Source organism: Nannospalax galili, unplaced genomic scaffold (assembly GCF_000622305.1).
Source record: "Nannospalax galili isolate Female #2095 unplaced genomic scaffold, S.galili_v1.0 scaffold346, whole genome shotgun sequence".
NCBI classification, from domain to species: Eukaryota; Metazoa; Chordata; class Mammalia; order Rodentia; family Spalacidae; genus Nannospalax; species Nannospalax galili.
The window spans coordinates 656125-674791 of NW_008357637.1; the positions used below are offsets into that span (position 1 = coordinate 656125).

The 18667-nt window shown below is 44.0% G+C and overlaps 1 protein-coding gene across 2 annotated transcripts in view; it reads left to right on the forward strand.

Moving 5' to 3' along the window:
* The window catches only part of Gad1 (glutamate decarboxylase 1), a 43697-nt gene that overhangs the window by 6041 nt on the left and 18989 nt on the right, over window positions 1-18667 (forward strand). For both annotated transcript variants that reach the window (XM_008855237.3, XM_008855238.3), the window contains 3 exons: window positions 5080-5238; window positions 6467-6709; window positions 12803-12893. In XM_008855237.3, the coding sequence (XP_008853459.1) occupies window positions 5080-5238; window positions 6467-6709; window positions 12803-12893 (493 nt within the window). The remainder of the gene's footprint in view (window positions 1-5079; window positions 5239-6466; window positions 6710-12802; window positions 12894-18667) is intronic.

Here is an 18667-nt window from a genome sequence, read left to right on the forward strand (position 1 = left end):
TTTTTTTTTTTTTTTTTTCTCTACATTTCACGTCTAAAATTCTCTAGCCTTATCTGGCCAGAAAATACGGATGTCCCAGGGCAGGGGGCGGAGAGGCGGGGGAAGATTAACGAGAGGCTTATTAAAGAGCATCCGTCAGCTGCTGCGCTAGGGAGATAGCGGCAGTCCCCGCCCCAGCCGGGGAGCGCAGGGAGCTGGGGGTACTGGGTGCTCCCCCCGCCTGACCTCACCCGGTCGGGGCGCGGCCTGGGGGATCAGGGCGGTTTCCAGCCGGGGCGAGAGTATGTAGCAGCTTTTGGAAATCTCCACCCCCCCGCCCCGAGGCGTGGCTGTGCCTTGAGGTCTTTGCATTTCTGGGGCTCCCTAGGATGCTCATCGCCAGACCTAGCTAATTCCCAGGAACCTCCCAGCCCCTAGCCGCCGAGCAGGGATTGGGAAGTGGTTGACCCGGTCCGCGGTATTCAAGGCCGGTGGGCAACACCAGAGTGTAGTGTCTTTATGCTGGGGACGGTCGACAGCCTCGAGCTTTGTTCTATTAATAGCCCCTCCCCACTCCCACCCCGCCATTCCTGGTTTAATGGCCCATTTCGTGCCAGGTCCCTTTGGCTGCTATGGCTCTTGCTTTCTGCAGTAGTCACTGTTGTGCTACACCGAGAGCAAAGCAGGGCGAGCCCGGGTGTCCATCGCCGCCAAGGGAAACAGGCTCCAGGTGAAGACTGCCTTCCCTGCAGCCGGGCACCTGTGTGTGTGTGTTGAGGGGGCGGTTAGGAAGGGACAGTTACCACCGTCCTATCTTGCCTCCTGCTGCTCCTGCTACAGGTCCCAGGTCAGAAAAGGTCTGAATGCTGCCCTTTGAAACAGGCTGATGTCCTGAAAGGGTCAGGACAGAGTTAAGCTTAACCAAGACTGGGAGTTTGGTGCTCGGTCCGCCAAGAGCAACAGGGGTGAGGGAGGGCTGTCATCGGAGTTTCTTCCTGTTGACAGTTTACACACATACACACACACACACACACAAATCCAAATTTCTGGTAAGTTACAATTTGAGTGTTGAGTAACAGGAGGAGAGAAGAGGACAGCTGGTGTTAAAATACTGTGCCTTGGGGCTGCAGGTTAGAAGGCTTCCCGGTAGGCTTGATGCTGAAAAAAAAAACAGAAAACGGGGTGAGGATTTATTTTCCATACTTTGGAGCAAACTCTGACTTTCCATTTTAATCTAGTGGGAGCGGAATGCAGTCTTTAGTGTTGGTCTTGAATCCACAGCCTCCCTCCACCCTACCCTCCTCCTCCCTTCACCCTAGACCATCATGTACCTGGAGGGTACCTTCTTGAGCTGACAACCAAGGTTGGCTTGACAGCAGAGGAAGGACATAATGGTCCCTTCCCACCCTTCAGTCTCCAGCCCAGGGTTACCCCCTAAGCATCTTTATCTTTATGCCTTGCCAAGATTCAGCTCCCATCCATCCTCTACCCTCTTTCTCCCTACCCCAGGGATTTAAGCTGCGGGGTGGCCCATAGGTATCACTTTCAGTACCCTTAGCTCTGGAGACAGAACCCCCTGGGAGAGTCATCAGACAGAAGAAACCTAGGGTTTTGCCAAGAGCTGGAGAGTGGCTGCAGGCATGGTGGTGTGACCTATATAGAGTAAGTGACAAGGCAAGCATGCCGTAGCTCTGGCTCTGCCAACTCCCAGTATGTCCTTGGTCTTCCATCACTTATCTGTACAGAGTCCCAAACTTGCTGCCTAGGACAGTCTGAGCCATTTTATTTAATGTATGTGTGTGTGAACTGTGTCAAAGACAGAGAAACCTCAAGTATCCTGTATTTCTGGTTTGTCTTGAAAATAAAATAGGAGGAAACTGTCATTGTACTGTTTGCCCACAAAATAAAAAAGGAGCCCCTTGCCCGAAGCAGCTTTGTGCTGGACTTTAGCCCCCTCCCATGCCCATTGGCCATGTGTCCCTATGCTATGCTTAGCTTGGGATTCCACTTGCAAACAACTGCCTGGAGCCAGACACGCTCTGGTTCTTCACAGTCCACTGGGCTCCTGACCCCTGAGTTGAGGAGCAAGAATGAAGAATGCCCATCAGCCCAGAGGTGGAATCCCCACAGGACCCTGCCACATCCTTTGAGGCCAGCCGACTATCTATGGCCTGAACCGCAGCCTCCCTCTCCTCAGCTTTCTTCTTTGCCCTGAAGATGCAGTGCTCTAAGACCAGTTACTCAGGGACTCCTGATAATCACCAGGACCCCTTGCTAGCCAGACTGTTGTGAAAGCACCCACCTCAATATCATCCTCATCATACTTGGAGAAGCTGACAGTTCCCTCCAGGGCCTCTCTGAGTCAAGAGAAGCCTGGATCATTTTAAGTATGTCAGTATTTTAGAAAGCTAACACTTTCCTAACCAAGTGAAATAAACGACAATGTGTATTAAAAATTTATATTAGCAACCTTCAGCACTGCAAAAAGGTTTATATTGTCACACTAATGTTTTTTAACATGAATTATAATGTAATATGAGTATACTGTACATAAGATAATCCCAGGGTCTAGAGGAAATTCTGGTTCTTAGTGCATTACATGAAGTATGGTCCAAAATTGGATGTAGATCTAAAGCTGTATCTCCCTGCATCCTCAAGAACATCTTTGGGTGAGCCTGTGTGAAAACCAGGGGAGACTGTATCTAAAGCCTAACCTGAGACCCTCCTCCCTGCAGCTGACTTCTGAAGGGGATGTAAGTTGGAGGGATGTGGAGGTTCCCAGTAGTGAACCAAAGCTCAGGTAGATAGAGATTACAGAACAAGTCTCAATTGGGCAGAACCTCCCCACATTGGGTCACATGGATTTGGTCTCTCCAGCCAGGCAAACTCCTCAGCCACTGTTCTGGAAGAAATGGAAGAGTGCTATGGGTCATGATCATACATCCCTCTGATGGATGAGTGTGGGTTCCTGGCTCTGGACCCTGGGGGTTTAGAAGGTGAAGGAACTATAAAGAGGAAGAAAAAGGGGTGCAGTTCCCATCTTTACTAGAGCATGTGTATGTGTCCCTCCCACCTCCTCATGTCCTGTGGGTCTTCAGTGATAAGTTCAGAAGGTACTGGGGAACGGGGAAAGGCCTGGTTCTTTGCCTTCTCATTCTTCCCTCCAAAAATAGACTCTGGCTCTTGTGTGTGGGAGGATTCTAATCACCACTGCCTTCCCTGTGTCCCTCTGCCACCCATCACCACTGAATTGCCACCCTACAGCAGCAGAGCTACATTCCCAGATTAACTTGCTGTTCTTTGTACCTCTTGGGACTTTCTTCCAAGCCTATCTTGTGATTACTGTGATTTCCCAAGGATCTTGGTATCTACAAAACAGCTTTGGGGTCATCAAGAAACTTCGTTCTTCCTCTTTTGTGCTGCCTTTAGGGCTATTATTGAGGCTGTGTTGGAAGAGGAAATGCTGAGAAAAAAGTGGGTTTGCAGGGTGGGAGTCTTGAGGAAGCAGAGAACAGGGAGCATGTTCCAAGTTGGCAGGCTCTCCAGCCCTTTGGGTTCAACCCTGCTTCCTGGTCTGCTGCTGGTATTATTTACTCTGCACACAGTGGGTGAGAGAGATTTCTCCTTGGGGGAAGTGATGAGGTACTGTGAATCCCAGCCTGAGCACAGAGTTCATTTCTGTATGCTTCTTGGATGACTTTGTATTTTTTTTATTTTTTATGGGGCCTTTTGCTACTCTAACATTCCCCCCTCTGAAGAGGTAACCCTAAAATCTTTTAGGGATTAGATAAGAGCTCCCAAATGCTTTTAACATTTTTGGCCTTTGGAACAGAGTATGTTGCTAAGAGGCCCAAGAACATTTTGACTTTTAGCCAAGAAACTGGCTGCTTCTTTGGGGTCTTTTTACCCTAACTGCCTAGCCAATACCTACCTCCTATTGTTATCACACCATCCTCTGAAGAGGTTACCCAAATTGCCAATAGGGAATCGGGACATAGATCGCTCTGGCTTCTTCCATGCTGAACAGGGACATAAGGCAAGGCAATTGGGATACCCCTTCTGTGGGTCTATCTAAAAAACTCCCAAATTGCATAACTCTTAACTATAGGGAGAAAATAAAGTCCTTGACTGGTGCCTAGGAGATGTGAAGGATAAGTAAAGGCAAGAGTAGTTAGCATTACAAGTTCTAGACAGGGAACCAGAAAAAAGAACAGGGCAAATTTCAAATGTTCGTATCAGAGTCCATTGGAATTTCTTGATGAGAGCTTCCAAAAGCACTGGGTGACTTTTTGTAGTTATTTTAACAGAGGTTACCAGCTGCCAGACTGAAGCTCCTGGAGCTGGGTCTCACTTACTCTGCTTGCACCCTAAGTAAATAGCAAACTGCTTTTCCACAAATGCTCAATAAGTACTTATAGAAGTCTATGTCAAAGGCCATAAGATGTTTAAGCTTTCTTGTCTTTTTCTCCAGTACCTTTCTGGATTGAGAGGTCAGGAAAAGCTGCACTATATATTTGGGTCAAAAAAATATACTTGTGAGAGTTACCTGATGCCAGAGGAAAACATATTCCTTACCTCCAGTACCTTGCCCCTCCTCCCTCGCCTGTGCTCACCCTCCTCTCAATTGTCCTCATCCTCCTCCTTTTCCTGTCCTTTCCTTTTCTCCCTCTCCCACCCCTCCTCTGTCCTCACCCTCCAGTCCTCTCCCCTCAACCCTCTGGTTCCACAACCCACAAACCCAATGTTGGCAGCATCCTCTCTGGTTCCCTTCCTTGTAAACCCCCTCCCGGGGCTGGTTACTGGAGTGGAAGCTGTGTGGTTGACTTAATTCTGAGTGTGCTGTCACGTTCAGAGAGGAAGATGAGCCATACGTGCTTCTTTTCTCTCTTGCATGACTGGGTCTGTGCCACTGATGACATCTGGCACTGCCCCTCCCCGCCTGAAGGCCAACAGTGCCAGAACCACTATATATAAATCACAGACTAAGCCTGCTTCTCTTAGCAGAAGCAGGAGCCCTGCTTATAGGGTCAGCCAGCCTGCTGCTGGCGCTTAGTGGCTGGGTAGTCCTCAGTCTCTCTGACCTTGCCTCTTGTGCTTTAGGCTTCTTACAAAGGACCAATAGTCTGGAAGAGAAGAGTCGCCTTGTGAGCGCCTTCAAAGAGAGGCAGTCCTCCAAGAACCTACTTTCCTGTGAAAACAGTGACCGGGATGCCCGTTTCCGGCGCACAGAGACTGACTTCTCCAACTTGTTTGCTCGAGGTAGTACCTCTTTAGGCCCACCCAATGCTAACCAATTGTTTGAGTGTCTTGGTTTTCCTGAAATTTTATTCTTTCACCAAGAAATGTCATTCTCTATGAATCCCAACCTGTGCTCAGAATTCATTTCTGTATGCTTCTTTGATGACTTTCTATAGTTATTTTAACATGAAACTGATTTTCTGACTTTGGCATATAAGAGACTCCCTCTTTCCTTACTGCCCGAGTCCCACGGTTTTGGAAGGTAGATAAGGGAAGTCCGTAAGTCGGTCGGTTCTAAAGGCACAGTGACAAATAGGGATTCTTAGACAGTAGATTCCAAAGGAATCTTACATATCAGAGAGCCTAATGGTTCCCTCAGTAGCATTTATCCTCCAAGATTCCTCCCCTCAAAGCCCACCCTGTGGGAAGCTGTGCAGCTGAGTCTCACAACCAAGGATGGGAGACTCATATTCCCTCTGCAGCCCCTGAGCAGCCCCTTGGGAGGTACTCTGCCAGTCTCTCCTGAGCAGCTCAAGAGTAGCCTCCCACCACTCCTTCCATTAGCACCACAGAACCACAGAAGTCACAGCTTCAGTAAACCTGGACATAGTCATGCCATGCACAGCCACAGTACCCACTCTTGAGCTATGCTGACAAGGGGTCAGGGGTCCCCACAGCTCCTCCTTGGCTCAGCCCTCTTCCTAACTCTGCCTTACAGAACCTAGAGCCCAAGTCACCTCCAGATATCTCAAAGTCTATGCCCCCAAAGGATGACATCAACAGAGAGGTAGGGATCCCCATCACTTCCTGGAGTTCCTTTTTCCACCTCTCCTTTAGTGACTGAGGATACCATGAAGAACCACCCTCTTCAGGAAGGCCTCATCTTCTTCCACAGCAGCCTCACCCTCTGCCATCCACAGATCAAGCAAATAATTAACATCAAGTCAGACGTACAGGGATACCTGGTCTCCAGGAGCCCATCAGAAGTACCTTCAATGGTGTTCCTCCCAGGTTTCCATTCAGCAAATTGTCAGTTTCCAGGGTCAGCTGCTCATGGCTTCTCTAAATACTCCATCTTCTATATGAGCAGCCCAGCTATCAGGAAATGTGTAAAGTGCCAGGAAATGCATCAGATGTCTGTGTGTGGACATAGGTACATTCTTCTAGGGATCAGGATATTATGGCTGGCCCAGGAAACCCAAGTACGAGGCAGGTAGTTACCACGTTTTGACTTTCCCTCCCTACTTAGATCTGCTTCCAGCTAAGAATGGAGAGGACCAAACTGTGCAGTTCTTGCTGGAAGTGGTCGACATACTCCTCAACTATGTCCGCAAGACATTTGATCGCTCTACCAAGGTGCTAGACTTCCACCACCCACACCAGTTGCTTGAGGGCATGGAAGGCTTTAATTTGGAGCTCTCTGACCACCCTGAGTCCCTGGAGCAGATCCTGGTTGACTGCAGAGACACCCTAAAATACGGGGTTCGTACAGGTAAGAACTAGAGCCAGATGGACCATTCATCTCACCTACATGGTTGGGAACGGAACCAATTGGAGGAGAAGCACCACCCTAGTGAGGAAGGGTGTCCAGGTTCTCAGTGACCACAAGGTCAACCCTGAGCCACAATGGCTGGAGTGACTCTGATAAAAACTCATCATTTCTTTTAAAAGTAAAAAAAGATGTAGTTATATGTTAATAAAACCTGTTGAGTTTTTGCTTTAAACGGTTCAGAACCTGAAGAGAGCAAAGTGACCCATTCTTTCTGTTTTTTCTCACTCCTACCTTCATTCCCATTCAGCTGTGGTGAACCCAACCTGCCTAAACCTGTCACTGGTACTAAAGAACTGGGCTGTTTCCCTCCTTTAAGGTGTCTGTTTCTGATGGTTGTCACCACAAACAACAGAGATTTATTCCCTCACAGTTCTGGAGACTGGATGTTCAAAGTGAAGGTGCTGGCCGGGCTGTGCTGTCTTTGAAAGCTCTCAGAGAAGATCTAGCCTCACCTCTTTGGTTTCTGGTGCTTGAAGCTTTTTCCTTGGCATTTCCTTAACTTGCAGACACATCTCTCCAGTCTCTGCTTTACCTCCATGTGGCCTTCTCCCTGTGAATGTTTGTCCATATTCTCCCTTCACAAAAGGACACCGCTTTGGATTAGGGACTGGCCTGATCCACAGTGGCCTCATCTCACCTTGATTGCATCTGCAAAGACCCTATTGCCAAGTAAAGCCAGAGTCACAGGACAAGGGATTAGGACTTGAATTTATCTTTTTGAGGAATGCAGTTCAATCCAGAACACCTCATTAGCTTAGCTCAAAGGGGTCTCTGTCTCTGTCTCTCTCTCTCTTTCTCTCCCCTTCCCTCCCTCCCTCCCTCTCCTCTCTCCTCCCGTCCTTCCCTCCTTCCCTCCCTCCTTCTCTCTCCACATCCTATTTTAAATGAGTCACCAAGTCCTATTTCCCACTAGGAGGCTTCAAGGTTGTCCTTTGCATCCTTTTCCTGTTAACTGAGTCCTCTCTAATCAGCAATCCTAGCTCAAGTAATACTTTCCAAATGCCTCAAGTTCAAAGACTCTTAAAATCTCTCTCTGATCTGTTTCTTAGCACAGAAATAAAGAACAATTCCTTCACCTTGGTAACTCCCACCCCCAGCCTGGCTTTACTGAGCTCTAGGGCAGACAAATCTTTAGGAATTGGGGATCTTTGGCACAGTTCCATCACAGGGGGATGCCCCAAGACCAGGCCTGACAAACTCTTGTTCTTTTTACTTCTTTCTCTATCCTTTTTTACTTTCTCTCATCTAAACCTGTAGAAGAAAGACTGAAGATCAAGATCTGGGAGCTTGGTAGCCATAAGGCTGAATATGGCTACTTCATGCCAAAAACAAAGTATTACAATGAATTAATGAGGTTGGCCAAAGAAGGTTTATTTTTTTGGGAGGGGCGTTGTTTTTTTGTTTTTGTCTCCTTTTTTTTCTGAGACAGGGTCTCCCTGTAGTCCCAGCTGTCCTGGAACTTACTATGTAGACCAAGCTGGCCTTGAACTCAGAGAGGTCCGTCTGCCTCTGCCTCCCAAGTGCTGGTAATAAAGGCATGTGCCACCACGCCCAGCTGGGGACTACTTTTTAAAAAAATATTATAATTTTTCAGGGCTGGAGAGATGGCTCAGCAGTTAAGAACACTGGTTGTTCTGGCAGAAGACCCAGGTTCAAATCCCAGCACCCACATGGCATCTAACAACTGTCTGTAACTCCAGTCCCAGGGGATCCAACAGCCTCTTCTGACCTCTGTGGGCATTGCACGACATGGGTGCAATTACCTATACACAGGCAATGCATGCATACACATAAAATAAAAATAATAAATACATTTTTAATTAAAAAAATTTTTTGTGTATGAGTTTATTGCCTATATGTATGTAAGTGCACCCATGTCATGCAGTTCCTGCAGAGGTCAGACGAGGGTGTCAAATTCCCTGGACTTGGAGTTATGGACAGTTGTCAGCTGCCATGTGGGTGCTGAGAATCGAACCTGGGTCTTCTGCAAGAGCAGCCAGTTAAGCAGTACCCTTAAATGCTGAGCCATCTCTCCAGCTTCTACTTTTTTTTTTAACACTAACGCCCAGAATAGTGTTCCTCAAAGAAAAACAGATGACTTTGTCATAATATCACTTCATGTCATCTCAAATCTGAAACTTTTCATGGTCAGAGAAAGCATATCATTAGTTCATTGTATTACTCCATTTAGATGTTTAGTCTGTAGCCATCCACTTACAATCTTTAGAGCAGCTTCCGGAAGCAAATATTTGCATTTACAGAGTACATAATCTTCCAAGTGATGTGGAACTTTGTGCTACACCTCAAAGTGTTGGCACTGGTTAATGGATACTATTGTTGCCATGTCAAAAACTAGTTCCTGGTTCCTGGAATATAATTTGGATGTACAGATTATAAGGATAAAATAACCCCCACAGATTGGAAACATTTTAGAGGACATTAGTGCTTAACCAAAATAATGAATTGGGTTTTGATAGTGAGAGCATAGTACTGTAGATATGGTCTATGAAGGGATAAAGATAGCAGTCAAAATTGCTGTACAAATTAACAAAGGACGTCTTTCACAAAGGAACCAGCTCATACAGATTTTCCTTGAGCTGACAGAAAGACGAGGCCGCCTTCAATCACAGAAGCTACTTAGAGGATTGCCAGGCTTTCTTGGTTGCTTTTTTTTTTTAACTCCCCATTATGAAAATTTTGAATTTATGCATAAATGGAATTGTATAATGACTCCCATTTTCCCCAGCACCCAGCTTGAACTATTGTCAACTCCTGCCGGCTTCATTTCACGCGTCCTTCCACCTCTTCCTCTTTTCTGTGTTAAATGCAAGGAAGGCCCTAACAGAATATTATTGCAGTCTCACTTATCTTTATCTTCAAGAAATCTTTTATTAAATTAGTTAACTTTTTTATTTTATGTGTATGAGTGTTTTGCTTGCATGTATGTAAGTGCACCCATGTTGTGCAATGCCCAGGGAGGTCAAAAGGTGTTGGATTCCCTGAACTGGAGTTACGGATGGTTGTTAGCCACCATGTGGGTGTTGGAACCGAACCTGGGTTCTCCCCTAGAGCAGCCAGTGCTCTTAACTGCTGAGCCATCTCTCCAACCCTCTTCAAGAATTCTTTTTAAAAAAAATCATAGTGTCAGTGTCCTAACTGAAAAAATTCCGTTCCTTAATACTGTGAAATAATTGATCACTCATGAATATGTTTTGTTTCTTTTTGTTTAATTCACTAGAATGAGGATCCAGATAAGCCCTTCACACTGCAGTTGGTTGATATGTATCCTAGTCAATAGATTTCTTCCTTCATCTCTTTTTTTCCTTGCAGCTTACTAGTTAAAACTTGACTTAAAAATGACTTTTTCCAGCTAGGAGTGGTGGTGCACGCCTTTAATCCCAGCACTTGGGAGGCAGAGGCCAGCCTGCTACACAGTGAGTTCCTGGACAGCTGGGGCTACAGGGAGACCCTGTCTCAAAAAAGACCAAAAAGAAATTTTTTTTTCCCCCTAACCTGACATTAAGCCAAGAACTACTCAGTGTCCTGTCTGTCATAGTTGAAATCAAAATCTATGGTTGGGCATGGTGGTGCTTGTCTATAATGCCAGGACTTAGAAGGCTAAGGCAGGAGGCACCTCAGCTTGAGGCTAGCCTGGGCTACATAACAAGGCCAATCTGAAAGAGAGAGAGGAAGAGTGAAAGATGGAGGAGAAAGAGAAGAAGGAAGGGAGAGGAGAAAGGAATTGACGTCTGATCTAGGTTGCTATTCAATAGAAATTCTGATGGAAGATTCTGGAAGCATAGGCTGTAGCCATGTGCTAAAAGGTATTGCGGACCTTTGTGATTCAGTGAACAGAGAGGTACTCGTTCACTCTGTCAGTCTGTCTCTGTCCACGTTTTGCCTCTGCTCTGCTGTGTGGTTTTGCTGTATTATCAAAGAGTGACTGCACTTATTTGCAATCCAGCACTATTTTAGAATAAAAGATTTTCTTTTTAAAGTTTTCAAATGGGCACTGCATATGCATATGTGTTGTCAATGGATTTCAGCAGAATTCTTTTTTTTTTTTTTTTTTTTTTTTTTTTTTTTAAAAAAAAAAAAAAAAAAAAAAAAAAGAGGACGATAAATCTTTCACTGTGATATATCAAAATAACAGAAATCTGCCTGTCTCTGCCTCCCAAGTGCTGGGACTACAGGCGTGCACCACCACGCCCGGCTTAGCAGAATTCTTTTTAAGAATATTTTTATTCTTTGAAAATTTCATGCAGGTATACAGAGTATCTTGAACATATCCACCTCCAAATCCCCCTCACACTCCCTCTGGATCCCCCCAAATCCCCCTCCTACCTCCATGTTGTATTTTCTGAGTCCAATTAGTGTTGCCCAAATGTATATGGGTGAGGCCACCCACCTGAGCATGGGCAACCTACCAACAGCCATAGTCCCAAAGAAAAAAGGACCCTTTCTCTCCTAGCAGCCATCAATTGCCATTAGCAGTTCAGCTGGAGGATTTTAACAAAATTCTTTTTGTTTCGGGAGGTCACATATATTCTGTTGGAAGTGGGGCAAATGGAAGAGATGAAATTACTTTGACTAGCCACCTGAACATCTAGAATACGGCCCCATATGCACACGAAGTTCATTGTTTATTATTCTTTTTTACTAAAAATCAGTATTCTATTTGAGGACTCCTAAGGATTGGCATATTTTGATATAAGAAATCATAGTCCAGATGTTTTACGTGAGAACCCCTCACATTTAGAGAAGGACAGATTCTCAGGGAGGGTACTTAGACCAGGAACACTCAAACACTAGCTCTCTGACAGTTATTCCCAGACAAACGCAGTTTCCACTGGAAAAATAGTAGTAGCAAGTCTTTAACACCAGTCCTCTGTCACGCATTCCCTAGATAATCTATTGTTGACTCCTTTGTGACAGCAGAGCCTACTGATGTGGAGTTGAGTTTTTGGCAAATTCTAAGATGGCAAAAACTTGGCAACAGTCATGAGTTTGCCAAGGATACAGCCAACTAAAAAGTATACTGTGGGGTGTACAGGGCTTTCAAGTTACATAGTAAAACTGTCTCTACGCTCATCTCAGTAACTGAGTTAGGACTGACTGGTCTGCCCATTCACAGAAAAGATAGTAGGTCAGCTCAGCACTCAATCAGCTCAGCTCCATTACTTTTGTGGGCACCCAACTCTAGGTGAGCAAAGAACACTGATACTTGATAACATATTTGTCACAGAGACCCAGAGAGTGATGGCTGGCCTCAGAATCAGGTCAGACCTGGTATTTTTCCCAGGCTTGGTTTGGTTCATAGACCTAAGAACTCTCTCTGAGGCCTATAGCCTCTTCACCATCAACTAATCTTGATATTGCAATTAAAATCCTCAGGATATGAAGTAAAAGTTGAAACAGACTTGTAAAGAATAAAAACCACCACATCCTTGGTAGGAACTAAGGCAGGATCTTACCTTGTAGCCCAAGCTGGTCTTGAACACACAGATGTGTGTTCCTCTCACCTCTGCCTCTAAGTGCCAGAATTATAGGCATGTGCCACATCCTTTTTAATAATTAAAGAAATAGATATGACAGAGGAGTTCATCTGAAAGTCCACTAATAAGATATCGGAAAGCATAGGTCAATTCTCAATGTTTTTAAATTTAAAAGTATGCCTTAGAAGCCGGCTATGGTGGCACATGCCTTTAATCCCAGCACTCAGGAGGCAGAGACAGGCAGAGCTCTGTGAGTTCAAGGCCAGCCTTGTCTACATAGTGAGTTCCAGGCCAGCTGGGGCTACAGGGAGACCCTGTCTCAAAAAGACAGGAAAAAAAAATGCCTTAGAAACAAAGAAGTCTGAGGGCATCATTAAGTGCCATTGGTTGGTATAGGGTAGTTAACCTGCTTTTCCTTCTCCAGTATCCTTGGAGAGTGCTATTATTAGACCACAGAATGAAGATTTCATCCACATGGTCCAATAGGACAGCTTTGAAACTCTGGGTTTGCCTTGATACTTGCCTATTATCTCTCTAGGTCACCCTCGATTTTTCAACCAGCTCTCTACTGGATTGGATATCATTGGCTTAGCTGGTGAATGGCTGACATCAACTGCCAATACCAATATGTAAGTCTCATGCATTCTTCTCTTGTAAGCAGTTGTGATGTATAACTATAACTTGTTGCTAAAAAAAAATCCAATTCTAATGGTTCTATTTTCTTATAGTTCATTTTTTCCTCATAAGATCTTTTTGATTTCTCACAGGTTTGGTTTAATAGTGGATATTTGATAAACTGTTCTTGAATAATATAACAAGAGCATACTCAGGAAAAATGGTAACCAGCTTTGAAATTGAGAAACTTCATGTTACCGGACTCTGTTTATCTGAGTGTATAGCTAAAGAAGTCATGTTTGGGGCTCATTTTGGTTTCCTTTCCTACCCAATCACATTGATCTTTATTGCTTAGGCTGTATTTCCTCTATTACTAAACTACTACAAGTCTCAAATCAGTTTGATCAACTCATGATTTAACTAAAAATTCTAAAACAAAGTTCACCTGGCACTGATACCGTATATATTCCTTTCAAAAGAACTAATTATTTTGTTGAGTTTGATATTTTTTAAACCTCATACTTGTTTATGTAGACAATGCCTTAATTTATTTCTTAATTCATATAAATTTATATGAAACTGACTCCACAGTTCTCAGGGTACAAGTTGGGTACTTTTTGCAAACACCCCAAAGTTTCCTGTATACATGTGTCATTTTGGGGGGTAAGAACATGTTACAAGATGTGGAGGGTCACTGTAGCCTAAGGAGTAGAGTCTTTTCTCTCAACAGTTATGAAAATATTTTACCACTATTGATACATCCATACGATAACACTGCATACAATTAAAGCATTCAAAAGAAAATAATTAAACAAATTTCTTATAATAACTTAATAACTGCACAAGAATTATAGGGGTATTCGTCACTGTGGCAGTGCTGGGAAGCTATTTATTTATTATTTAGTAAATATTCGATGGCACTGGGGATCAAACCCAGATCTCAGGCATGCTAAGCATGTACCCTACCACTATGCTACACTCCAGCCCCTGACTTGCTTTTTAAGTTCACTGTAGAATATATTTGAAAAATGAATTTAGGTGAAGGAATAGTATTGTTTAAAGTGAGAAATTCCTTTTGACATCAAGACATAATGCCAGTTATTAAAGTTCAGAGCATTCTATTTTTCTTAAACTATGATCAGTCACAAAGCCAAAAGGGCATTTTAAAATTATGTATTGCTCATATATGTTTCAAAGCTGTCTAAGCCAGGGATGGAAAATACTAAAACTGCATTCAGAAAAGCTTCTGTTAATTAAAGATTCCTGCCTTGTTTGATAATTTAAGACAGACTGAGAAGTTTTTAGAAGTAAATATGACAAGGGAAGCCTTTGGTGTCAAAAGGCATAAAAATTCAGTTGACTGGAAAACGAAAGTAGTTTGCTCCCTGCTCACAAATTGTGACAGCTTCACAGAGTGTCCACCTTGGATCACTGGGACTTCAAAAGACAGAGGAATTCAAGTCAAAGAGGCAATTCATTGGAAGATCTCAAATGAAAAACGCCCCTTGCCAATCTTTGCTGTATGTTCTAGTTTGGTTTGTATTGCTGTGATAAAACACTCTGACCATGAACACTTTGGAGGAAAGAGTTTATTTGGCTTGCATGTCCTGATCACAGTTCATCACTGAGGGAAGCCAGGGCAAGAACTCAAGACAAGAACCTGGAGGCAAGAGCTGAAGCAGAGACCATGGAGGAACACTGCTTACTGGCTTGATCTTCTGGCTTGTGCTCAGCCTGCTTTCTCATACAACCCAGGACCATCTGCCCAGGGGTGGCACCACCCACAATGGACTGGGTCCTCCCACATCAATTAGTAATTAAGGAAATGCCTCACAGACATGGCCACAGGCCATTCTGATGGAAGCAATACTTCAGCTGAGGTTCCTCCTCCCAAGTGTCTTGAGGTGACATCTGAAGCCATCCAGCACACTGTACTATGATTTGTAGAATAAAAGCATATCATCAAGCACAAACATTATAATATACTAATTATAACTTGAAAAACAGACACTAATGATTAACTATAGCATCTAACATGAACAATTTAAATTAGAAAATACCATCTTGTTATTTGAACACAACAATTTAGGACATAAGTGGCAAAGGCAAAGTAAAAGATATACATCTGGGCTGGGGATGTGGCTCAGTGGTAGATCACTTGCTAGGTATCCTCAAGGCCATAAGTTTGATTTCCCTCCACCTCCTAAAAAGTACATATTCAGCAAGGCTCAAATACCCATAGTTACATAGGCACCATATTCACCCAGTATCTCTAAGTGTGTATTCTATTGACCTCTTGCTGTGGCTTCCAGTATATACAGCCAATCTCAAGGTAAATAAAAGGAATTCTCCCCTTTGAACCATTTATGACCAACTCTTCTAAAAGCTTTTCTTCCACCAGAAAGCTTCCACAAATTCCCCACCTTTGGTCTATATATTCATAAAATCAAAGTCCTTACTCTTCTTTTGGCTCAGCTCAGCCATGAAACTCTGAAATATGTCCCAGCCACTGAGGTCAAGGCCAACTCAGCTAAATGACACATAGTAATTGCCTCTGTACTGAGCAGGAGGTATTTATAAAATATGATCCAATTCCAACAGATCGATAGAGAAGGTTATTTAAAATAGTGAAAGAGTTCCTGTCAGTTCTAGAGACAAGCATTGTGTGAGAAGTAATAACTATTCTCTAGACGCTGTCCTCGGCCAAGTCCCTGGGAAGATCATGACATGTGGCAGCGTTGCAGGCACACAGGCAACACTTGTTCCCTTGTGACAATTCCGTCTTCACCTAGACGCCATTCTAAACAATCTTGGAAATGAATGGCAAAGGGATCTTTTCCTGGCAAAGACGTTACTTAATTACTGATATGCTAATTTCCCCTCTGCATCCATTGAGTTTTGGTGACACTTGTGAAAAATAATTAATATATTATCTGGAAAGTCCTTCCAAAGAAAAGATCCAGTATCTTCATTCAGGTGGCAGTCTGACTGGTGGCTCATGCCCACACCTTTATACTGGCTTGTGCATGCAGCTCTGAGAACTGTTCTCCAAGGCAAGGACAGTGAGGAGCCAATGAATATTCATAAATGTGTAGCTGTTCTTGGCATGTGCCCTTCTCCTCTTCCAGAGCAAGTCCACCAAGAACAATTGTGCAGGTTGTGTAAGCAACACCATGCCCTCCAGCACTGGTGGCAATATGTAATCTTAATGGCAAGACCTGTCTCAACTCTTTGCCATGAGGTTGAGATCTCACACATCTACTACCTTATTTTCATGGAAGTTACACTGGAGAAATTTCCCATGGAGTTATCAGTCATCGCACACTGAGGGGCAAGCTGTTAGAGCAGAGCCTCAGTAAGCAATACTCATTTGTCATGGAATAAGAGCTGTGACATAGAGGACTGGGAAGAGACTCTGAAACCGATAGTAGACCTTACACAAATGACAGTGTTTCTCTAAATTTCCATCTCTTCATCAGGAAAAGGGGTGAGGGGGCAATGATATCCATTGCTACAGAGTGGTTCTGAAGACCTAACAATGGCTTGATCCCAAGTGCCTAGGGTATGCAGGTGGCATATCCATCCCCAGGAGTGGCAACCATTCCACAGGTCACTGAAGCATTTGATATCCCACTCCCTTCAGCCTCTTGGCTCTTGTTTCTATCTCTTGCCATCTCTGGACAATAGAACATCTCCTTAGGTCCCCTTAAGTACGTTTCCCTTCCAGGTAGAGATAAGTTCCCCTCCACACCTGTAGAGAGAGGGAGGACATCTAAGAGGAGTGCCATGACAGTTGACATGGAAGAGTCTTTCATTAAACAAGTCCTCAATCAGAAAGCGCGAAGGATCTAGGTTTCTTGTGCCTTTCTGGTTCATATTGGAGCATAGAGCTCTCATCTACAAAGTTACCTCACATTGCATGCTGACTGCTGGAGTTCTAGTCATTACTTTGTGTTCCAGAACTTAGGAAGAAGGGAAACAAGGGGGTATGAAGGAGTGAGGGGGTTGAGAAAACAAGGAAGGGAAGGAAGCACACAGGGTGAGTGGGCAGGCAGGCAAAACAGGAGCATCTTACTGCTAAGAAACCTCAGAAGTCACACAAAACACTTCCATATTTAGTTCCATTATTGCACTTAAGGAAGCTAGAAAATACAGTCTTTGATCTTAGTGAACTACAACCCTAAACAAGACTTCAGTGAAGGGAAGGAAAATTGATAGTAACTGTCAGACTGCCATACAGAACAACATCATCTTCACAATCAGTATCCCTTAATTCTGAGTAAGTCTCACTGAGAAGGTGAGTTACATACACTACAGTAAAGGGGCCGACTCACCTCCCTACTCAGTATTTAGAAAACCTCAGCATTCTCTTTTGGTGTCTTTCCATCTTGTTGTTTTAAATCCTTTCTTCCAATCCATGTTCAATGGTGTAACCCAAAGCTTTTTTGCAGTGCTAGCTTCTTGATCTCTGATCCTGAACTGTAACTTTATACTTTGATTTTAGCATCCCACCAGCTTCTTCTGAATCTTCATTTGACCATTGATCTCTTGACTTCATCTTCTTTCACCTGTCATTTAGGGAAGAGGTTCCTAACCTAGGGTCCATATTGCAAGGGGGAGAAGTTCTTACAATTGTATACAAAATAATTTACTAGCCTCACCTTTTACCTGGAGATAGACGGTATAGCTTTCCTAGGATTCCCAAAGGGATCTGTGACTTCAATTAAGTCAGGAGCTACTGCTGTAGGGTAAACTTCAAAGCCTTTAATAAAGATATGGGTATAGGAACACTCCCCCTCACCCCATGTTTTGTAAAAACATGATCCAGAATGGATAGACAGGATCCAAAGTGTCTGGAACAGAATACCACACTAGGATATTTGCTAGGCTGACTTAACAGCCATGGACCAGTGATTATACAAAGGAAACCTTAGATCTCTTCCAAGGGTTTTTTTTCCCCCTAAGTTTCTAGGAGAAGCCATGTCAGGACTAAGCTGTCAGTATAAACTTGATACCAGCTGTGAGATAAACTGGTCCCTCAGATCTAGGCAAAGACCCTCCAACAAGATACAGGTCGGGTCCAGAACCAGATGGTGGATTCACCGCATTAAACTTCCTCCTCAAGTTTGAGAATGCTGTTTCACAATACCTTTGTCTCCTCTGAACATAGGGTGTTATGTGGCACAGAATAGTCACTCATTATTTGATAAAGAGAACTGAAGGAAAGGCTAAGGAACCAAATGCTCATAGATAAGGACTCTGAAATAGATGAGACCAGATAGTCTCATGATGGAACTCTAGACTCGTCCTGCTTATCCTGAGACTAATGGCCATGTTCCTGGTTCTTCAGTAGGAAGACTGATTCATGAAAATGTAGAGACCCAAGATGATTCAGATCATGAAGCACACAACGGACTAACTCCCTAGTCTTCAGTTCCATACTTCCTCCCTTTCCCATGTGGCCCCTGTCTGGCCATGTAACACTGACTTTCCTCTAACTCAACTTTCATCCAGTCCTTGAGATGGTTCTGATATGACAGGGTGTGATTCCATTGTTTCTTGCCTTGCTTCAGAGAGCTTTCTTGTTGATGTTCAGTACTGTCAGATTCTAATACACAAACTGCCACCAGTAGTAAGTACCTCTTCATTATGCAAATGTTTTTTTCCATTCCAACATTTCAAAATAAATCAGTGGAACCATTGATAATGCATTTGTTCAAGAATGTGGAGGTGAACCCGTGAGTTTGCTTCTTGGTACGCTCAGCAGCCCAGGCTAAACCAGGAATCC